The sequence below is a fragment of the Anser anser genome, assembly GCF_964211835.1.
Source record: "Anser anser genome assembly, chromosome: 2".
NCBI classification, from domain to species: Eukaryota; Metazoa; Chordata; class Aves; order Anseriformes; family Anatidae; genus Anser; species Anser anser.
Genome location: NC_139721.1, coordinates 100,939,050 through 100,963,271, shown reverse-complemented (window position 1 = coordinate 100,963,271; position 24,222 = coordinate 100,939,050). Strand labels below are relative to the sequence as shown.

General features: G+C 37.7%; 1 protein-coding gene across 1 annotated transcript in view; it reads left to right on the top strand.

Annotated features, from left to right (window-relative positions):
• The window catches only part of VPS41 (VPS41 subunit of HOPS complex), a 107,476-nt gene that overhangs the window by 56,509 nt on the left and 26,745 nt on the right, over positions 1–24,222 (top strand). Inside the window, exons 9-16 of the mRNA XM_083823116.1 lie at positions 3,001–3,147; positions 4,323–4,389; positions 12,642–12,739; positions 15,142–15,271; positions 16,988–17,103; positions 18,677–18,733; positions 21,467–21,528; positions 22,370–22,451. Of these exons, the coding sequence (XP_083679242.1) occupies positions 3,001–3,147; positions 4,323–4,389; positions 12,642–12,739; positions 15,142–15,271; positions 16,988–17,103; positions 18,677–18,733; positions 21,467–21,528; positions 22,370–22,451 (759 nt within the window). The remainder of the gene's footprint in view (positions 1–3,000; positions 3,148–4,322; positions 4,390–12,641; positions 12,740–15,141; positions 15,272–16,987; positions 17,104–18,676; positions 18,734–21,466; positions 21,529–22,369; positions 22,452–24,222) is intronic.

Genomic DNA, 24,222 nt, shown 5'->3' with positions numbered 1-24,222 from the left:
AAATTTAGAAAAGCAGCTCTACATACATACAAATGCTAGGGGTGGTCACAGCTGTACCCTATTGTGTATCAGAGTTTTGGCCAGTGAGATTTGTTGAAGCAAATTGCTTGAGGAAGGAATGCTAATGTGAACTCTTCTTTATAAGTATAATATCCTCCTAATCCCTCCTCCTCCACCACCCAAAAAAAAACTGTCCAAATTTTGAAATTTCTATTGAACTAACAGCATAATATGTATTCCTAATGTAGCAGATTATAAAAAATTATAGTAATAATTCCTTATTTTGGTAAGCCACTTGAAAAGGTTAGACTTAAGAGAAAACAGGCCCTTTTTGCTCTAAGTGTAATTCATATTTTAAAGGGAACTCTTGCTTTCATGCTGAGTGTTGCATTTCACCTAACAGTGTATATGTAATTGATGGGTCAAGGTCTGTGTTTTAAAACTCAGCAGACAGGGATACATTTTTAAGAATGTATGATGTCTAAATTCCAGATTTTTATTTTAAAATGTGGTGAAGGTATTACTGAAAACATTTGCTTTCTCCCTTCTTTTTTCCCTCCTGGAAAGAAGCATTTATTAAAATATTTTAAAGCTGTTGTTCTTTTATTCCCTTTAAATACAGCTTGATATGAAATTGTTAGCGGTGGACTTTGTGTTTATTTGCCCCCCTTTAATGACTACATTAGCACTGAAACTTAAGGAAGTGCTTGATTTTCGTAACATTAACTCTTCAGAAGGTTTTGTTCTTTTCAGAGCCATACAATTAAAATATATATTCTAGGTGAATCTGCAGGGAATAGAGAGGACGGTTGAGGAGAGCTATCCCTAGAGATGATGTGTCACATCAGAACACAGAATACTAATAAAATGTTGAGAGCCATCTGTCAGAGACAAAAAGCCATGGTCAGGGCCTATCTTTCAATGAAAAATGAAATGACACTTGCCCTCCAAAAGATTAATATATTTGGTTATTGGCCTTTTCCCTCCCCTTCCCCCTTTACCTTTTTAAAATTTCTCCATCCTCTAGCAAGGTATTTGTTCCTGTTTTTTTTTTTTTTCTTTCAAAGTAAGTCGGAGAAAATCATTTATAGGCTTGCCATTTACTGTCTATATCTAGGTCTTATTTTCTCATGTGGTTTTTTTTTTGGTTGTTTTTTTTTTTTTATTGCGCACTGTATGCATGCTTGCTAGACGTTGGACATTCCAAGATGGGCTCCCAATTAATTAGGCAGGGTCTAATTCTTCTCCTATGCTTGCCACTTTTCCTTCTCCTTCTTCCATGACCAAGAATGTAAGTCTTACAGGCTGAGACACCTGAGGACCAAATCCTTAGCAGCATTAACTTTCCTAACTCTCACAAAAACATGTGTTAGGCTCCTTCATGACAGGAAATTGAGACTGGAAGTCCATTCAGTTACAGTGCAAATGGCATGCTTTAACTATAGAGGATTCTACCCTGCTGGTTTGAGAGCTTACATTTAAAGTGGCTCATCTGCCCCATATAGAATTCAATTTGCTGCCTTGTTGAAAAACAGATGTGATATCGGTCACTGATTTGGAAATCATACTTAAAGTGGTGAGATTAATAAAAGACAGCTTTATTAAAATGAAGTTCAAGCAAGACTGCAAACTTTAAGAGATGAGTTTAGAAAACACAAAGTATAAGCTCTTTCTTTATGCTACCCTGAGATCTGGGCTCTGTACATTGCAGATGATGTGTACAAGTTTTTGTTGCTTTGTTTTTGTTTTTATGTTTTTTTTTGGCTTTTTGTTTATTTTGAAACCTTGGTGCTTGATGACTTCTAGCCTACAAGATGCCAATAGGAGTCTTTCTGTTCACCTCCATACTACTTACTGCTCCTTGTGACTTAAGGATTTAAGGTGTTTTTTTGTTTGTTTGTTTGTTGTTGTGTTTTTTTTTAAGAAAAGGAGAGGGTGGGGAGGAGGGAAAACCAAGCTTCTAGCTTAGTTCTGGCTTAGAATCTAAACACAAGGGTGTCTTTTACTTAAAAAACAGTTGAACTGGTATAGCTGGGGACACAGAAATTCGGGGGGGTGGGGAGCAGGCAGGGCGTTAACAGGCAGGGGAATCTTTTGAGTCAGTTTTGCAACTAGAAAAATTGTAATGTGGAATGTCATCCTGGATGCTGACCTTTCAAGGTCTTTTCCATCCCTTTTTTGTGATCATGAGATGTGGTTTTCTGCTCACTGAGCTTAAGGGAAATATCTACTAAAACGCTTGGTGTTATGTTGGCAACTTTTGTTTTTAAATCACAAAGAAATAAGTTATTATTTAATATGAAATTAATCTCCATTTTACTACTGGAAAGGTTATAGCTCACATTTTCTAAATGGTATGGAAAAATCCAGTCGATGGCTCTTCCCCTTCTCCCTCGCTCTAAAATGACTTTAATCTTCCTTTCTTTAAACTTTTTGTTGTGTTAGTTTGAGATATTTCCTGAGGAGGCAGTGAAAAATCTCACCATATAAAACCAAGCATCATTTAAGTATGCTTCCTTTTTTTCTTTCAACATAAGAGTATAAATACATTTTTATAGAAGTACAGATTGTCTTCATTTACCTTAATTTGTTGTTACTTCATCTTTTCTTTTTTTCTGAGGTGGAAATTTCTGTTTCTCGATGGGGAATGTTTTGGAGGAGCCTGGGATGCTTTTGCTTCTCCACTAGTAGCACCAGCCTAAACAAGCTGGTCTGGTTCATGACTGGATTTGCTCATCTGTCACTCGTTGACTCGTTATATCTTTGTATTTAGCATGGAAATTTAAAATATTTAACTTACTCTAATCGCATTGTTTCTCCTGTCACCTCCTGGGTGAGATTGGTCTTTGTATCAACAGCTATTTGTGTTGGCACTTTCATCCCTACCCTGCAACTTATGCCATAAGCGGCTATGTTTGTTTTACTGTACAGAATAAAATGGGCTCTGGTGGGTAAGAGTTTGTCATACTGAATAAAGTTCTCTTGTATTTAAACTTTCAGGGCGTGAAGATACTTGACATGATTTCCAAGCAACGAATTACCAATGTGCCTCGAGATGACATAAGCCTTCGCCCTGATATGTACCCCTGCAGCCTTTGCTGGAAGGATAATTTAACGCTGATTATTGGCTGGGGAAATTCAGTAAAGGTGCAATTACCTGTCTTTGTAATAAATGCTTACTGTTATCACAGACAAACAGAGGATTATTTCTGAAAAGCAAAGACAATCGAAAAAAATAGTTTGGTTTGACTACAGTCTGCAGAACTCCTGCTGCCATAGAAATGTCATTGGACTGACCCTCGTGAGGAGGAGGAGAAGGAGTGATAGACACCCAGCGGTCAGACAGATTTCTGTGCGTGAGCATGCAGCAAGTGTAATCCTCAGGGACACTTCTCTCCTCTGTGCCTTCAAGAGATTTCCTCTTTTGAAAGCTTTTAGAGGGGCTGTTGAATTCATTTCTTTTGATTAGCTTTAAGGAAGGACAACTTACCATGAGTTATTTTTGGAGGGGCTTATTTTGGGGGCTGAGGAGTTTATTGTTGCTAAGACAGAAAGCCAAGGGGAAAAGAAAAGGGGATGGAGGACAGGTTGCTTGGGACTTTGCTTTGCTTTCAGCAGGGAACTAGCATTTCGAACTTGTGCACAGCAGACTGCGATTTGTGCAGACCAGCACCTGACAGGAGTTTGTTAGAGCCTGTTAGATGTTTTCTAATAACAGCTTGCTACATCGTTGCACAGTGGGAAATTAAAAGTGCTTGGTAAGAGTAGATGGAGAGGGAGGGTGAAGTGAGGTAGGTGAAGTGAGGTAGGTGAAGCATAAAAAGCTTTTGTAGCATTAAAGTTTTACAAATGAGGAGGTTTGTCACAAGTTTGGCATCTGTCTTTCCCCTTGTATTACGTGTGCTTCACAACATATGGGTGTCTGCATTTCTTTATACATATGTGCTCTCCTCCTGTTACTTGGATTTGCAGTAGCATATGCTTTCTGAAATAATAAGGTAATGAGACACCAAGTGTGAGAAAATAGCGAAATCAAACTCTCATATGCTGCTGTGAAGAAGCAGTAGTGAGCAGATGCTTTCAGATTTCTCTCTGATGGCCCATCTTCTCCTCTCCCAGCATATTTATAAGGCTGTGAGCTACAGACACAACTTTCCTGTTGGGTTTTCTTCCTCAGTGATGCATCATCACTGTTCTAAAGCCAGTGTTTTTCAAAGCAGAGAAATGCCTGTCCAAGAACACCTCAGTAAGTTTCTGGGGAAAGTTAGCATAATTTTAGGAATGCGTATTCATCATAATGATCCAAATATCTGTTTTCCTAGATTTGCTCAGTAAAGGAGCGGCATGCCAGTGAAATGCGTGACCTTCCAAACCGCTACGTGGAAATAGGTATGATTGTAAGAACACGTGCCTTTTCACAGTCAGATAAGCTTTCAAAGGTTTGTTTTCACGTTCAGCCTGAAAAAGCTGTTAGAGTTCAGAGACAACATATAACATAAATGTCTCCTCGTTTTTACTTGATGAGGTTGTCATAATGTCCTGCATAATTTTTTTGTAATCATAAAGTCTTAAATTCTGTGCTCTCCCAAAATCAGAGAGCCTTGTGTAAAGAAAGAGTGGATGTCTCAACTTCCCTTTCAGGCAGATTTTTACAGAGAACTTGGGTTTTCGTCTTGGTTAAATAATGATGGGTGTAGTAATATAAGGAGAATACAGACACTTGGTTAAATAATGATGGGTGTAGTAATATAAGGAGAATACAGACACTAGCTTAATCAATTACTCATTGTTTAGCTTCCTTGCTCATAACTTTTCTTTTCTGAGCATCTCTTCAGTATAGTCCTAGAAAGTTGATTTGAATTTCTTCTTGTTGCCTTTTTTGCTTCTGCATTTTGTACTTTGCTTTCACGTTTCTTTTGGTGATGTGAATAATTTTGTTATTGGTGATTAATGATGGAAAAGGTCTTGACAAAAAATGTCAAGAAATTCAAACAAAAATTGAGGGGGCAGGGGGGTAAACAAAAACTCTTCTGTTCCCAAAAGAAGCTTCTGATGAGGAAAGATCTATGAAGAGGTAACACTGCCGAGATAAGCAGGCCCTCTGGGACTCTGCAGTGCAGAATGGACAACTGTTTGTAAAGTTTTGTGCTTCCTCGTCTTGACTGTAATGACATGAGACTGTAAACAAGAGTGTTCAAACAAAATCCTGACTCAGGTCAGCATACTGACCAGAATGGTACATGACATAGATGTATACTGCTTTATGATTTCAGAAAAGAACAGTTCTAAAGTAGCTTTTGAAAATCAGCGAGTATGTTCTGACGTTAAACTCTTTAGGAATTCTGGATACTGAGAGAAGGCAGGCCTGACCATTAACTGAGACTTCTTGAAAGCTATTTGTTGGTAAAGATTATATAGTCCCAAAAGAATAATTAACCATGGAATTCTACGATTTTTGAGAGAATTATGTCAAGGAAAGGTTCAGCCTTGAGTTTTACCATCGAACTCTTATATAAATCTTTTCTGTACCTCTAAGTAGCTTTTAGGAAATAAATAAATGAGGTGAGTTACATAGTGTTAAGTGAACAGAGGGAACTTACACTATAACTGAAGTTTTAGGTTTACAGGGAGGGAGCTAGCCTTACGATACTGTCTATTGGAACTTCATTCAAAAATAATAAAAAGCTGTGATCAAACTATTTAGGTGCAATTCTGAAGGTCAGAGATTTTTGCAGAACTAACTTTTACATATTTCGATTTTTAGCATAAATTTCTTCTCTGTATTCTTGAGGGCTGCAGTTATATCTCACTTAGCCTGTTAATGATGTGCTTGAGATTTTTCTTTCTGGTTTCATGTCACAGCACTGAAATGGCTCTGCCAAATGCTGCTAGTACTACTCATTGGAACGTGGATTGTATGCTGGGAGGGAAAAGAGTGAGATATTTGTTCAAGTCTCAATAGACAGTACAGTAGCTTTTGACGTAATCACATAGAAAGTCTTTGAGAGTTATGTTATTCCACAGCATCTTTTTCAATTTTACTATAGTTTAAACTTTTACTTTTCAGATGCATAGCTGTAAGGTCTGAAATTATTATTGGGCAGACTGACCAGCAACCAGTATAGTTTTTTGCAAGAGTATTCATATCCTAAGTGGATGCGTAAGCTGATTTACTCTCATAACGTAAAGAATTTACACAAGACAAGAATATTTGAAGGATATTCAGCTACCCAGCCATACATATCCTTTTGGCTTATAACATCTTGGCATCATCTTATCAGGATAATACATATGGAGCCTATGACAATATAGTGATTTCTTGTATCTCAGCAGTTTCAGATTTGTGTTTTTAGAGACATTCTGAAGGTCTCAAAATTCTGCAATAACATCTTAGCAAGCTTTGGTGGCATCAGTAGACTGTAAATGTTTCTTCAGTGGCTTGCAGCCCAGTGAATAAGGAAGCGGAGCATCTCCAGCCTTGCAAGTTAGGTCCACAGGATCTTGTGGTGCGAGGATTTTATCTTGATACACAGCCATACTTGCTCTGAGGCAGGAAATAAATATGGTACCTACCCTGATTCTAAACCAGATGGCCCGTGATGTGGGAAAGTACCACCACTGAGCTGTTGTGGATGTTGTACTTCAAAGAAGATAATGCTGTGGTTGCATGCAAGAGAAATTAGAAAAAGATATATAGTTCTTATGCACTGAGATCTGTATGATATTGCCAAGTTTATTTATACAATTCAGTATATTAATGGTGCTTTTCTTTATTAATCTTTTCTGTTGTCCCTGGTTCCATGTTACAGTTCATTGCTTACATGAGTCTCCATTCAGTGTCAAAGATAAACTCCGGTGAAATGTTTCTATTTAGGTTTAAATGTATGTTAGCTGAGCAGATCCTATCAGTTTAGCTCTGTCAGCTACCACTGTGAAGTAGCGTATTGATTAGAAAGTATTGGTATTGAATTACAGGCTTAACATGGACTAACTGCCATTGTGATCCTTCTTAAAGAGTGCTTGACCTCTGTGCTTGCTCCCGATACATGTACAAAAGCTGTAATGCTAGACAACTTCTGTTCTAAACAGGGAGCCCTACTCAAATGTAGCCTGCTAGAAGGCTGCTTGCTAATGAACTAATTAGCACTTTGCAGCTAATGGAATTCCTTTTCAAAGTGAAACTGGGCATCTTACAAGCATGAAGTAGTCCTCTGGTGTGACTGTTAGGCAGCTCGGGTTTATGGATCTTTTGAGTTACTTTACCTATGCTTCAGTTTGTCTCTCTAACGATAATGGAAAATAAAAATTAACATTAAAAGTCAGTAAAAGGCTTGAAGTTGATTAGAGACTTCCCATTCAATTCATGTTAGTGCAGATTTTATCTGAGGAATCTCAGCTTAATTCCAGGTGCCAAGCAGCCAGCAGTGCCTGGAGCACTTTTCTCCCATGTGCAATTCCCCACATTCCCGACAAAGCAGACTTCTGGTATAAGAATTGCATGTGGATATTCTTGTAACAACACATCTTCATGTTCTGTGAGAGAATAGTTGTACCGCTGCATGCCAAGTTACCATCAAGTACTGAGATCACACATTTTTGTCTGAAAAGAAAACATGGGAATATTTATTTCTTGGTTTGTAAAGTGAGATACTGGGATCTACCATAGCAGCATATTTGTCTTTACATAGACAGAGCTTAAAGCTTGCTTAACAAATAGGGTGAGCAGTAAATCAATGATGAATAAATGTCATCAACTTTATATGCTGATTTATGCAAACATTTAATTGGACTATGTCTGTCTACATTCTGAAAAGCAAACTGCCGAAAAAAAGGAAAAAAAATCAATTTGTATAACTGATTCCACTTAGACTTCTGTTCATCATGTTTTGTCATGAGACAAAAACTGATCATTTGTAAATTCCTTGATAAAAATTACTTCACACTGTCAAACTAATTACTATCAAACTATTGAATGTTTTCCCTGTTTGTTGATAAAATCTTTTCAGTTCAATCTGTAATGGAAAAAAAATAGTTTTTCAGAAAATCAACTTTGAAGCTTTGAAACTTAAGGTCCTGACTTTCCGGCTGTCATCGAGGTTTCTATGGGATTTGCTTAAAGGTTGCAGGTGCTTCTGTCTGCAGAACTGTACAGACAATTGCCATATTTCTGAAGATGATTTTATTGTTGTGTGGGAGAGAATAGGGGTAAGAGGATTTCAACCCCAGTGTAGCACTGCCGTTTCACAAAGCCTGACTGCAAGTAAGACAGCAAGTTGTGGCTCTGCTTACAGTACACAAAACATTTCCTAATTTAATTGAAAGAGCAGAACGCCCCAGATAGATGATTACTGGCATGACCAAGCAATGGTCATTTGTTGGACAAATTGTTTTGTTTGTTTGTTGTTGTTGTTTTTTCTTGATGTTTCTAATTCGCATGATACTGTAGTTGAGAGAAATTATATTCAGTAGCAAAATTCTTGCTTATTTCCATTCTGTGCTGGTAGCTAGTAAGGCAACAACTTTCAGCTATAGAGGCTTTACAGAGTTTTCACCAATTTTAAGCTTTTTTTTTTCTTTCTGTCATCGTATTAAATTTTCCAATATCATTTATAGTGCCCTGATTTATTTCAGTGAAAATTCTCATCCTCTTTGCTATGTGGCATTTGAGGTTATATTAAGAATGATTAATTGATCGCTATTAATTTTTCTCTTAAAGCCTTTCCAAACTTTCTGCATTCAAACAAAAATAAATTTGAAGATCACACTTTTTCTAACATATTCTTTCTAAATGAAGAGTGGAGGCTATGAGTTCTGATTTTGGGAGCATAAACCGAGAAATTGTGTTTTTGTAATCAGTGATGTATATAGGTCCTACCATTGATTTGGGTCCTACCCTACTGCTCTTCCTACTGAAATTGAAGGGAACAGTCCATTAAAATGCCATTGCAACATGTATATGATTAGGTAAACAGTTGCTTAATTTTCACTTATAGTAATATGGGGAGAAAAATTGCAGGCAATTGCAATAAAATATTGCACAAATAAAGGACACTCAAGCACAAATAAAGGACACTCACGTGGGTTACTTCACTGGTCCTCCCCAGAAATTTCTGTTTCCTTTTGAGTCGTGGCTGACATTTCCTTAACTGGGCACGTCTTGAGCTTTCTGCTCAGGTTCCTAGTCAGAAGTAGGTCTACCCTGGAAATCTGAATTTTTGAAGACTGCTGTGGAGTCTAACAGGAGAGAGAAATCATCTGAGTACAGAAAAACTCAAATGCTGAAGCAGGTGTTAATGCATAATGATTTTCAAAGAAAATTATGAATATTAGAAATTTATGAATATTAGATATGTGAGGTTTGTATTCAAGGTTTATGTTGATAGTACATCTAAAAGTAATAGTATTCTTTTATTTCTTTAAAAGTAAACCGTGTATATGTAATTTGCCTGTATGCACCTCAAAACAACTTAAGTAATGATAATGCAGGACAAAATGATAATGCAGGACAAAAGCCTTCTCTGGTCCTGTAATTGGAACTGAATGCATATACTGTGGGGCAAAAATTATATTTTATATAATATAATGCAACTGCATGAACCTGATAATAATAGTTAATCAAAGCATGCCATTTTGTATACTATTTTTGTTTTGCATAAACAACCTAGCTTAGTAAAAACACTTGTGTTGGAGATGCCACCTTCAGAACACTTAAGGGTGTGTTATACTGCAGCCAGCAGAAATGACTGCGAATTTTGCAGATGTCCTTGAAGTAGCTGGTGAAAAGGTAATTTGGGAGTGTATACTGACATCACCCCAGCAGCTAGCAGTGCACTGGAATTCATGGTAGGTTTTGGTAGCTTCGCCTTGCTTTGTGTCTCTCATCTGTTGTATGAATGGGCTACCTGAAAACTAGCCTGTCTGCCTCTCCATTTCTATCATATGGAATTAAAAAACGAAAGCAACAACAATAACAAGACTTCTTTTCCTTTACACATTAAGTTTCATGTTCATTCTATGCAGCTTCCTGCCTACTTTCTCAAAAGATAACGTGGAAACCTTGGCCCTGTTGAAATTAATGACAAAACCTTGTGACATCACTGTAAACAAAATTTCACATGCTAAATCTGTAGTGGAGAAGCAGGGACTGTTTTTTTTGAGATTTGATTAAACAAAACAGACCTTTTTAGTTTCAGTCCACTGCCTGTGTATCTTTAAAATACAGAGAAAGTTGTTTTATTTGGGTAAACAAGGTAGCATATACTGTATTGTGTATTTTGTACATTTCATTTAATGAACAAGGTGATTTACAGGTTTTGTCTTTGTGCTTCCTGGTAATTTGTTTGACAGTTGTATATAGATGGTGAACATAAAGTAGATCCACTGTCAGCATATCTTCCGTCCTTTCTTGTGACAGGCATAAACATGCATGACACATGGTAATACCGCTTTCATTTCCATTACTTCAGTGCTACGCCTGGTTTAATTGTTTTGGATCTTTTTCAAATTAGCAGCATTTCTGCAATACCTCCATGTTGGATTTCCCCCTGCCTTTATCACAACAAACTGTCCAGAGAATAAGTCAAATTAACCTCGTAGTGTTCTGTAAAGCTATAACTGCTGTAATTTTTCAGTAAAACTGTTTTTGATGAGCTGCCTCAAAGGTTTCTGCTAGGTCAAGAAGCACTGTCTGTGCCAGGTGGTCTTTGTTCAAGGCTGTCGCAGAGAGCTGGAGCATTGTGTTTCCACAAGGCCTCTTGAGGAGGATGAGCTGAGAGAAAGCTGAAAGTGAAACCAAGGAAACTAAACACTATTAAAAAACAAAGCTTCAAGTGATTTTCTTTTTTGTCTCGCTGAACAGCAGTGCTGCTTTATCCTAAATACACCATTACAGGGGTGTTACAATCGTTTTTAGCAGTGCCTCCCTGGCTAAGGAACTGAAGCTCCAGTGCAGGTCAAACATAGGATTTTTGAAAACTGCCCCTATAATCTTTATAAAGATACTATTCACCACCCTGTTTTCCTCTCCAAATTCAAAAGACAATATTTTAGATGCCTCCAAAAGCCTTCTCTTGTCATTTTTTAAGCTGTCAACAAATATTTCTTTGCAGTCCTTCTACCTACTGCTTTGGATTTCACTTCTTTTTTTAGTTTTCTGTGTTCTTGTGTCTGCCTTACGTGTATATGCCAAATATTAGATTGTAAACTGGGAATAAGATTTATTACGTAGACGTTCTTAACATGGTTGGTTTAAAGCCACCATTCAGAGCAATATGTGATGCAGTACAAGTAATCTCATCAGTCTTGCAGGATAGAACAAAAAAATTGCATACAGGATTACAAATGTGAACCTATTCTCTCCTAGAATAGATTGTGTTTTACCCTTATGCCATGCTTTGGTCCCCCAGTGATCTCAAAGTGTCAACGGTCATTAAGAGAAAAACAGCATTTGCTTATTCAGGGAAAGACAGATGTCAAATCTTTACTTTATTTGTCGATATTTTTTTCTTCTTTCGCAGGAGGATGATTATTTCCTTGTTTCTTCTTATTACTGTGGCTGAAGAAAATTAACTCTATATTTACCGTCATTATACTGTATTTTCTATTTGCTTTACTAAAATAATTAGTACCTATTTCAGTGAACAATAGGTACTAGTAATGTAGCTTGCTAATTAGAAAGCAAGGAGACATTTATTTTCTAGTTATACTTAAATTTTCCTGAAGCCATTTACTGGGAGAAAGTTACAGTGGATCTGATATACCTTATTTTACAAAAATAAGTTTGCTAATACAAATACTAATTAATGAAAACACTTGGTCTTGGTACTTCATCAAATTCCCAGTGTTGTTTTGGGCCCCATGAGAGGGAGCCCCAGATGTTTAATGCCTGTTCTGTTAAACCCATTAATAATAAAAATTAAACAGTTATATCTGTGGAAGACATGTACTTTAATGGGCCTTTTTGTAAATACAGTTCAACTCTTTTTCTTTTTATCTCAAAATAATCAACACTTAAATTGGTCTTGAAATCAAGACAGTTTAGGAAATTACATTTTCAGTTTTAAGAACAAGAAAAGCCACTATTTAACCATATCTTTTCTTAGTAATGAGTGTATCTGTAAATCTTCTCATGATGATAAATTAATAATGAGCTTTATGTTTTCATTTATCATACATATCATATCAGATGTAGCAAGATCATATCAGATGTAGCAAGCGTGATTCTCTTAAGGCAACATGACTTGCTGCAAATATGCAAACCTACAAAGATGTTTCATATGTTACCTATTTTACTGAGTTTGGTGGTGTTTTTTTCTTTAGTCCTCCCAGCCCAACCCCCCCAGTGTGATTACTGAAAGTTTAGCTGACCATTCATTTCATATGTTTCATCTCTAGCATGTCCTGGAGCGCAAACATTTCTTCTTGCAAGCCTTAATGGAATTTAATCTGTTAAATGTAATTTTTCATCATCTTGCTGATCCAGTTGGGAAGACTTTAGGTTTGTTATATGTATCACATCTTCATTTCTCTGTACCGATACTGTGTGCCATTGGTTGTCTCTGAAAAATCAGTTGTTTGTTTTTCTTAGGGAGCAGTTCATACATTTGTTTGCCTAACAATCTGTTTTCTTTCCTGTGTTTCAGTTTTCCAGTTCGATACTGAGTTTTATATCAGTGGGCTCGCACCTCTTTGTGACCAGCTTGTTATACTTTCATATGTAAAGGAGATTTTGGAAAAAACGGTAATTGTTTTTACGTTACAGTTTCATCACAGTGCCAAGCCATGTCCAGTGAGTTAGGGCTTGCACCAGTCACGCAGATCTGATTACCTGTGAAAGAGTTTGTAGTCAGCTTGTAGTGAGCAGTGCTTGAGACTTCTCTGACCTATCAAATCAGGGCAGTGGAGGTCACGTTGAAGACTAATGGATTTACCTTTTAAAAGTCTGGGTTCCTTTGTTTCCTGCAGGAAATGGAGAAGGTCCCTAGGTAGTCTTGCTTTTTTTTCTCCCTTTTTCCCTTCCCTCTCTCTTTTCCTCTCCTTTTCTCTCATTCTTTCTGCTATTTCTGCACCAGAAGAATTGAAGAATCCTTACAGCCAAAGGAACACCTTGCTGACACTATGCCTCAGAAGTAATGAGAGCAGTGAAGCTGATGAACTCAGACAATAGGAGTCACTGTGCTGGGTGGGATGCATTGGTGCAAGCCAAGTAGCATTGTTGCACACTTCGCCTCCAAGACCTTAGCTGTGTGCACCAAGATCCGTGCATAGATAGCTAAAAATTAGGATTCATGTCAGCTGTTCCTACAGCAAGCGGGTGCGTATGGTGGCTGGCTCCGACATTTATTTCGTATTGCCGAATGAAAGGCGAGGTAGCGGAGGAAACCCTTGAAGTCGCAGTGTGAGAGTGGCAGATGCTCTTGATCATCTCTTTGATAGCATGTCTGCATTAGGCACCCATCGCCATAGTAACCTCGAGCAACTGGGTGCACAAGTTGCTAGGCGATGAAATGCTGTAGGTTCAAACAAATGCTCAAGCCTGCCGAAATCAATAGGGTTAGCTTCCAGCTCTGCTGCAGGATGTCAGATTATTATTTCTTTATTTATACGAAGGACAAAAATAATGTCACAGCACAGTTTCCCCAGAGAGCCGGTGTGGTAGTCCTCTAGTGCGTGAGAGTCAGCGAAAGAAAAGGAGGCAAACAAATGGGATGAGAAGGGGGAGGAAAAGGCGGGCTGGAATGCAAGGAAGCAAAGACATGGGGAAGTTGTCAGTAACGAAGAAGGGAGCTAGTGGAAAGCCAGTAGTAACTGAGAAGGGTGGAACTCATTCTGGCAGCTTTAGGGAAGAAGGATGAAAAGAGGATGTCAGGTAATACAATGGAATAGAACATAGGAAAGAGATTTCTCGTGTATTTGCCTTTAATTAGCCTTTTAAACCAACAGCAAACTGAAAGCTGGACTTTTTGATAGCCTCCCAGTCCCCTGAGTACCTATAGCAAGGAGACAAAATAACTCCTCTCCCCAGCACTGTGCTGTGACCTGGCCTGCTGGGAGCCCCCTGCTACTACCTCAGCTCCGCAGAGCCCAGGCTGGTTGAGCTCACCGCTCACTACAGATGCTGCTGGGTTGTGAGGAACACTGTCCTTGCTACGCTTGATTTCACAGCTTTCAAATGACAACTTCTTACTTGTTACAAATTGCATCTGAGTTGAACTCATGGCTGTGTTTCATTTTTCACTTGCTCTGGAACAGTCAAATCAGGGAAAGATCCGAGTGGTGCTGCAGCCAAATGGGTAGGCTGGAGCTGTGTAAATCCACTTCTTGCATTGCCCTGTTCTCTCACTCTGTATTTTGCTACAGTTCATAGCTAGAAGTATGAAATAAGGCATTGTCTTGGACCTTAATTAAAAATAAAGCTAGCTGAAGCCAGTGATTTCCCTGTGTTGTCTTCTTACTATAACCACCTACTTTGCACTGCCAAAGTTCACATTACTGAAGATCACCAGCACAGCAAAGGTTTTAGTTTATTCTCAAATTAATTTTAGCTCTGTTGCTGTTGGATTCTTAGAAGTGCAAGCTTCTCTAAAAAACAAATAAAACTAAAAATAAACCAAAACAGAACAAAGGAAAAAAAAAAAAAAAACACCTCAAAAAGAAGTTAATCTTTGTACTGGAATAACACTGATTTGTAGAGCTCTGTCCTCCAGGGCCTAAGCCCAGCTGACAATGTCTCTGAAATTGTTCTGTTTCTTGTTGAATGCAGTAGTTGATGATCGTCTGTCATAGCTCTGGAAACTTCTGTGACCAAGAGTAGAAAAATAATGGTCAGACTCAGGCTCAGACTCAATTTAGACCTGTGTCTTGTCTGAATCTCCTTCTCTATGCTGACCTGTTCAAGAGAAGCAAGCCAAAAGTTGGAATAACTTTCCTTTGTGTTCCAGATGTAATTACAGCTCCTCAGTGGGTCACGGTTTTACAACTCAAGTGGTTCACAACTGAGTACCCAGTGCCAAGTGAATACTGATACTGCATCTTTGGGAATGGCTGCAGTTGTTGAATTTCAACCTTATTCATAGGTGACCATCAGCTGGTATTGCTAAGTAAATTGTGTAGGATGCAGCTAAGACATTTGTGTTTTTCTAGGAGGTGGAGTGTTGTGCACGGCCCAGACTGGACATCGTACAGCCCCTGCCTGAGTCTTGTGAAGAGATTTCTTCTGATGCACTAACAGTACGAGGATTTCAGGAAAATGAATGTAGAGATTATCATTTAGGTAGGTGTCCTTAATACTGTTTTGTTTTGGTTTTGGACATGAATTAAAATGACCTGATTTGGAAATACTTTGAGCCTACTTTTTCATTTTTGTCATCTCCTTGAATAACTGTAACTGCTTATGACACTGAAGGGCACACTAAAGTCCACAAGAACAAGTCAGATGAAAAAACACAAACGTGCTTTATTTACAAAGGGGTGTATTTACACATAATTTCCAATGCCATTTATTAAGCCAGACATAGTGGGGAAGGGAGAAATCTAGATCTGGTGTAATGCGCAGTGTCATGGAAAGAATTATCTTTGACAGAGACCTACTCAACATGATCTTTAGGAGCTCTTGTATATCATTGGACAAACCTAGAAGGGCTTCAGGAATACTGAAATGAATGAAACAGTGTCTGGAAAAGCTATGTTAGAGCCAAAGATGGAATAAACATAATTTCAGTGGTAAAATCAGCTTAAAAGGTTCACGTTAGTATTTATTTAGCTTCTCTGTACTGACAAAGCTTCCAGCATATGACAGACCTTAAAGTGGTAAAATGAGTACAAACTGGAGTTTGGCGAGTTCAGCCTTGAAGATGGGTTTAATTATGTAACAGGCAGGGAGAATAAACTCTGGCACAGCATATACCAGTCTTTTAAATAAGCCGGTGTGATTTTCTGATATATGTATTGTAGTTCAGGAAGATGCATGGCACAGCTGATGCAGAAATCCTTGGTGAGGATGATATAGCCAGTGTTAAACAGAAACATACCTTCTGGCTTTTAAAATCCATGAATCTGATTATTAAACAACTTCTCTGGCAGCACACTTCAAATCATAGGCTTGGCAGGCCTCTGTGTTCATCAGTGCCCTTAAGCCACTAGAAATAAACTATATCTCCTCCTGATCTCCAAAACATCTCTGCTGCTATCAGTGGAATTTAGATTGCTTTATACCTGTCCAAAAGCCGAACACTGATGCCCACAGTTCTACTTTTATGCTTAATGAATATTCTAGTTAACCTGACCAGTCTAGATTTTTTTAGATGGCTTTAAAACAAGCAGTATTTTGTGGATTGCTTATAGGTTCAGGACTGTATTTGTATGCGTGTATAGATACAGCTACAGGCTGGGGGATGGGTTTCTTTCCCATACCCACAAAATATTGATAGTGATTCTTCATGGGTTCTCTGCAAATAATAATTATTCTGAACAGCCATCTTCTGTGCTTGGTTTTACCTTTAAGTACATTTTTACTTTGAGCTTACTCAAAAATAAAGGCTTATGGTATAAGCAAATGCATTATACATACATCCTTAACTTACAGCATTGCAAATGCATTGCTGTAATGATGTGCTATGTCCCCAGGGGTTATGGCATCTATCATTTATGCTTTTGATGGCCTTGACCTTGATGGGGAGGATAAGTTTATTGCGGGCTATGTGGTGTAATGGTCCTCTAAAAGTATAATAATGTGTTCTAAACCATCATAAAGTTTACACGTAGTGGATGAATCAGAATTTGCAATAAGCTGTAGTGATTTTTTTTGAAAGCTATTTTGCCATTTAAACCAGTTCTAATTTATTGGAGAATCCAGCTTCCTAAAGAAGCATGTTCTGCTGGAGTAGCTTTTCTGGCTTCCTCTTCTTAAATTCCCCTCTAGGGTGTAGTAAAAAGCAGAGTTTTACTTAAGGAAAAAATAATAATAATAAAATTGTGTATGTATTTGCAGAGTATTCGGAAGGTGAATCACTTTTTTATATCATCAGCCCAAGAGACGTGGTTGTGGCTAAAGAGCGGGACCAAGATGACCACATTGACTGGCTTCTGGAAAAGAAGAAATATGAAGTAATTTTTACAACAGTCTTTGCTTCAGACTTACCTGTTTTTGAAGTTGTGGTGGGGTGATGAACTTAGCTAGATCATTTGGATTAAATATTTTCTGTTCCTTCAGTCATTATCTAAATGATTGTGAGGGCAGGTGTTGACCATACATCTTTGTATCACCTCTGTGGAGAGTTAGATTTCTTACTGGAACAACAACTCGTCAGAATTGAACCCAAATGACGTAGATGAATTAAATGCTGTGAATGCTGCCCTCAGCATCAGATATGAAATGCATTAGCTGTTACTAAAAATTATTAAAGCTGGTTTTTGGCTTTAAAGCAGCAGAACAGTTGACTACTGAGCTGTGTGGGTGTTTTTCTAGATATCTCCTGACTAAAAGAGGGAAGGGAAATGGACTTAGTGAGGGATATTAGATTTTCCCATTCTATATTGCTTTCACTATAGAACAAAAATGGTGTTAGGGCATTGTGTGTTGTTCCATGTTACTTACCTTCAACATTGAAGTTTTTAAAAGTAAAATAATATGGGCTCCAAGTGTAGGTGCTGAAAGCAGTATTGCTCACAAAAAAAAAAAAGAGCTAATAATGAAAAACAAGGATATACAGCTCCCTTTGAAAAAGCAGCTCAGTAGTTAGTTTTCTAAATATTAACATTTTTAAGCATGTGTATCTTAACACCTAAAACAATACTAAATTCTTACAGACTATCTCAACGTGCACCCAGTGTTCTGGATTCTGCTGTCCTGCAGTCAGTGATTTAGAACACTTGTTACTGTGCATGAAGTAACTTTCAGATGCTTATTTACGTGTTACTTGTTGGATGCCCATTATAAGAAAAAATTGCTGTTCAGCACTTGCTTCTTTCGTTAATGCAGTCGTATTCCTCATGCAGATTTGTTTAAATCCTTGTGGATGCTTTTGCATCTGAATAGCAAACTCACATGATGAACACAGTTATGCTGTTTATGTAAATCACAGCATTTGGTCCCTGAAGACTCCAGTAATTTGCAAGTGACAGCTGTGTGCATGCCTTTGTGAAAGCTATTCAAGGTAGCAGATAGCTTGTGTGTTAAGATGTATGTTAAAGGTTTCGTTTTGTTTGTAAAAGTGCCAGCTTTGTTTCTGTGCACTTGAAGGAGGGAGAGGAACTGCAAATGACACTTAAATATAAATCATACTGATTGGAGAAGGCTTTTGGGGTATAAACGAGAAAAGTATACCCTTCCCCCAATGCCATCCTGATGATTTTTTTCACAGGTTTTGGTAGTGAAGGGTTCTCATTTGAAAATGATCCAATGGGATTGCATTGTCTGTTTCGTTGTAATCTTGAGATTTGATCCTAATATAGTAATGTGGAGTGAACCCAGATGGAAACAAAAGTAGTTTTCTCTTTGGTTGACTGCTTTTGTTTGAGTATGAATTCAAAGCTGTTCATTCAACCATGGCATTAAAAATTCTACTGCTTCAAACACCCTGCTCTGAAAAAAATAGTTGATTTATGCAGTTCTAGAGCTTTCTGTATTGAAAGTTTGTGTATTTGGCTAGTATCCCTGTTTTCTACTTTTTGAATATAGGAAGCTTTGATGGCAGCTGAGATCAGTCAGAAAACCATAAAAAAGCACAAGATTTTGGTAAGTCTCAAAACTTCTATTCCAAACAAAATATCTGATTTCTTTTAGAGCACTGTGAGATGCTACAAATACATTCCCTGTTCTGTGTCACACCAGACAATAGCTGTCAGGCATACTCTGACTAGCATTCGATTTCCTGGTTTCAGCTGCAGAACAGGAATGTTAGTGTGTGAAACACAAAAGGATGTGGATTTTATGAAGGTGCTATTGACATTAAAGAGAAGAGAATTGCACTTCTCTGATTGCTCATGGGGGGTTTTTTTGCGTTTACTTTTGTTTTAAATTTTCTGTTGTTTCAAGTAACACGGTATTACAATATTAGAGATTGGGTTGGGGGGTGACACATTTCTCTAACTTTTACCTTGTATGTTTGACAGGGTTTTGGCAGGAGTTTCAAAGGTGTCGTTGGAAGACCTTTTAAATGTTATTGAAATTCAGTTGCGGTTTCACATCTAGCTCTCTCATGTTGCTTTGCAGTTCTCATTATTTTACATAGTTAAGCTTCTTTTCCCCTGTATAGTTATTTCCCATGTTTATAGTTCCTTCAGAGCACAAAAAAGGGTATTGTTGTTACAGACAAAAGAGTGAGAGAGATAATGTAACAGCCACAAAAGCATCACTAATTTTCACTTATTTTATTTTTAAGTTGACCTCAGTATGAACACATTGGTATTTTGTTAATACTGGTGTTTCTTTAATGGAAGTGTTCTTTTTAGGTACAAAGTGTTTGAAGAGGTGTTTAATTTTTAGGCAGATTATTTCTACAATATGCACACTGCATATAAATACATCTTAAAAATTCTTTTCTTCTGATGCTGTACAAAAGTTGAATGAAGTCCTAATGGCATGCCATCACGTATCACAGCTTGCATGATTTAGCTGCTTCATGATCCTTGCAAAAGATGTAGAAAATTCTTAGAGGACATTCTGACAACACATTAGAATATATATATATATTTATGCTTTTCTGTTGGTTTGCAAAAATTTATTCCACTAGGCTTCAATTCATTGTGGGTATACACAAGCACAGTCATTGAGTGTTTGGCCCCTAACGCAAAACCTATAGAAGGAGTTAAGGGAAAAATTGTTGATATCAAGCCCTAAGTGAAGTCTTAGTGGTACAGGGATTTAAAACAAATCATGTTCTCAGTGCCTATCAGCGATCAGACCAATGACACCACAGTTGCACCACCTGACAAGTCAGGTGGTTGTCTTGGGCATTTTTTAGTTTGCAGTAATGAGCATGCCCCTCTGTACCTCCTCAGCAGAGTGCAAGGATCTTATACAACTGCAGCCCTTTCATTACACTGTCTTCTCTGCTTGCTGGGAGACTGGCCCACAGGAGAGAGAGGCTGCCAGCAATCTTCATTCTCAGGAATGGTGAAGTTGAAAATACAGAGATGGTTCATACAGTGGCATGAAATCCTGAAGTCTGGAATATATTTACGTTTTTTCTTTTTTCCAGCTTTGTAATAGATTGACTGATTGAAGCTATTGGATATCTCCATTCATATTCTGCTGTTCTCCGTACTGTCTTTGATTTTGATCAGAAAAAAATGTGTTCTGTCTGAGAAGACCTTCCCAAATGTCTGTCTTTTCAGGAAACAAGGACTTCTTTCTTTCATTTTACAGCCCTCTTTGTGGCTGGAAAAAATGCATTTTTAGCAATATGACTCTTCCATTATGCAATGAATACACTGGTCTATGTTGACCTTGACACCACCACTGGGTTTACAATATAAGGCATGGTTGTTTTGACTTAATGTATTAAATGCCTACCAAGTTACTTTACAGTTGACCTATGTGATAAACTCTTGAGAAGATGAATTTAGTATGTTATTACTGAGAACTTTGTGAGATTATTATATATAATTTCTTTACTTCATGAAGCAGTAGGAAGACTTCATTAGGATTGGAGAGCTGGAGTACCTCTCCTGTGAAGACGGAGTTGGGTTGTTCAGTCTGGGGAAGAGAAGGCTCCAGGGAGAACATATAGTGGCCTTTCAGTAGCTAAAGGGGGCCTTACAGGGAAGATGGGGAGGGACTCTTTGTCAGGGAGTTCAGTGACAGGACAAGAAGTAATGGCTTAAAACTAAAAGAGGCTAGATTTAGATCAGATATTAAGAAGAAATTATTTACGATGAGGATGGTGAGGCACTGGAACAGGTTGCCCAGAGAAGTTGTAGTTGTTCTATCCCTGGAAGTGTTCAAGGCCAGGCTGGATGGGGCTTTTGGCAACCTGGTCTAGGAGGTGTCCCTTCCCATGGCAGGGGGGTTGGAACTCGATGATCTTTAAGGTCCCTTCCAACCCAACCCATTCTGTAATTTACATTCTCAACCAACATTTTTCTTGGATGCAAACTTTGTGTTCACAGAGAAGGTGTCTCAGACAGTTGTTGATGTTCTTATTTTTGAGATAAATAATGCAAGTACTGAGTGATCAGCTGTTTTTTGAACAGTCCTTAACATACAGAAGTGGTACAGTCTTCCCAGTGTCAATGAGATTATGAAAATTATTTGAAAGAACATCTTAATTTTGAGTTCTTGAGTGGTTTAGGCAAACTTTGTGTTGACTGTTCTGTGGGCCCTACATCTAAAGAACTGGGGGTATTCATTTAGGGCCTGGTGCTTGACCTAACAACAAGGCCTAAAGCTGAAATGGTAGTTATTGTAGCAGTAAAGTACTTGATTTCCAAACTTTTATAACTAACTATTTATTTTTGTTCCCTTTAGGACATTGGCTTAGCCTATATAAATCACCTAGTAGAGAAAGGAGAGTATGATCTGGCTGCTCGGTAAGATATTATGAGATCTTCTTTGCTGGCTAAAGTGTGTCTGTGAGAAAAAGTGGAAGCAATTACTGATTCTGAAGTATTTTGAAATGTTGATTTTCTTTGTGTTGTGGAGTCTCTAAGGTATCAAAACATATAGATGTGTTGCTGTGTTCTATATTTTGTTGCCTGTAGTGACCCAAAAGTTACTGGAATCTTTCTTAAGTTTAATTGTAATTGGGACATACATACTTTTGAAAATAAGCCATGATTTTTTCAAAACCACACTAGATTTTCAACACCGATGTTTTCTTTGGATGTTGATCTTATTAGTGTGTCAATGCATGTAAGATCTTCAGAAGATAATTTGTGTTTCCATGCACGTAACCAAAATGTCAAATTTGGTTATCTGAAGTATAAGAAATCACCTGAGATTTGTATTTTCATATGTATGTGTATGTATATCTTTAAGCACTTTATTTTATTTAGCTGAAACTTAAATTTTTCACTCATTAAGCTAATGCTGTCCTAATCAGTAAGACTGAATGCATTAATGTATTGCATTGCAAATGCAAATTTGCATTTGCAAATTTACAATTTGCAAATTGCATTTGCAGATGCATGCAAAATAATGCATTAATGTAAGCAGTCAGGTTCTCCTGAATGCAGTGAAATTGTAAGCCCTGACAAGAGGAGTTATCTGGCATACTCTGCTTGAAGCAATGCTTGCCAAAATTAGTGACCTTTGAAAGAGTCCTGATAAGGGAGAAGAGAGGAGGAAAGAATCATGCAGTCAGTAATGCTGTCACATTTGTATTATTCTGTGTATTTACTTTTATTCTCTCCCCTTTAATCTTCCTTCCAGAAAGTGCCAGAAAATTCTTGGCAAAAACACAGAACTCTGGGAATTTGAAGTTTACAAGTTTAAAGAAATAGGTCAGCTTAAGGTAAGTTAATTTGTATCTCTGAACGGAAGTAATTGGCATGCTCTGTTTCCTCTATGTTTTGACCAAGTATCTAAAGGTTTGACATGTAATGGCTCTAATGTGGCAGCGCAAGACAGCACTGCCCTTGAAATTCCTGGGCCAGACCTCTTGTCATACAGTTGTCATTCAGGTTGATATGTATATGTTAACAAGCCTCCAAACAGGGTTGGAGGCAGACCACATCCAGGTACTCAGCTACCTATTTTTAGCTTGTTGACAGCCCACAAGTAAAAGACCCACCCCCAGGGCCTTTACTTTCACAGATGCTTACTGTTAAATACATCATTTCATTTACTTTTCACTTCCTTCTAATATCTCCTGAAAAATCCTGCCCTAACTCTTAAGGAAAAGAGCCTCTGTGGATGCCAACCTTTCCTGAAAATCCAAGTCCCTTGCAACAGAAACACAGCTTTAATTGCAAAAAATGGCAAAGTAATTTAGGGAAAATAAATGCTCTGCGCTAGAAATGGTGGCAAAAGAGGAGCAGCCTGCTCTGTCTTCTGTTTTCCCTCCTAGGAAACCAACTACCGTAATGGTACATGCTTAGTGTGAGATTCTCAGTTAATAAATTGCCCAGGACATAAGGCTGTATAGTGCTGTCACTGCCAAACCAGTAGAAAACATTATGCACACTCTCTTCAGTAACGCATGTACGTTTATTTCTGAATTTTATGTCTTCCTATTCAAAGTCAATGAGCCTAAAAAGGACATATTATAAAGATCTCACAGCATGCAGTCCATAGCTGTTTTTGAGCTGTTTAATTCTGTTCAAAGAGTGAAAGTGTTTCAGCATTACTGTTTTTAGAAATGCCTGGCTTTTGTTTTAGAGTCACACCAGTGTGAGAACAGCCTTGCCTTTTATATGAGTTCTTAGTGGTCCGGTGCACTCTTTGCCACACTGGAAGATGAAATCTCATGTTTGTCTCTTTATTTCAATCCAATAAAGGGCCTGAGTGCAGGTGCAGGTGAAATTTTGATACACTGCTTCTTCGTCCTTTTGGTTTTATTTTGTTTTTAGATGCAAACGTCTGGAATGGATGTTTTTCTTGGCTCCACTTAAGTCATCCAGCAGACTGTAAAATATAAAAATATTTGCAGGTTTGCTGCAAAAACATCTCTGCTAAATTACTGCCTTTCTAAACAGTTGGTTGTTTTCAGCCCATTGAAAGTGGACTTAGAAAAACATAAGATGCAGTACATTACATTATTCAGTTTCAAGCTGCAGTTCCAGAAGATGCCTTGTTTATTTTACTATTGCAATGACAAGTAAGTTTTCCCAAGTTACTAAAGATACCAGACTATTAGATAAGACTTAGCTTATCTTTTGTAAGTTCTTGAAATGCTGTGAGTTTCTTTTATGTTATTTGGAATTTTTACCTATTTACCCAACCAGCAGCTATTATACAACAGTATAACTGTGCTATAATGTCTTTTAGCTCTGATGAGGGGACTGTATTTGAGATTTGGATGCAAAGTGTTTTCTAGCATCAAGAAATGAAATTACATGAACTTTGGATGCTGGGTACTTAGCTTTGGAATATCTGTGCTACACTGTCACTCTTCAGAATTACTTGTGCCTTTAAAAAGGGAATTTTCTTTAAGAATTTTTGCTGCATCTATTAGCTGTTGCCTCAAATCTGATATTTCCAGTATAATGTGATTTGCCAATAACTAACTTGTGGGTTTAGGTTTTTTTGTGTGTGTGTTCTATACTAAAAGGTCCTATTTGGCT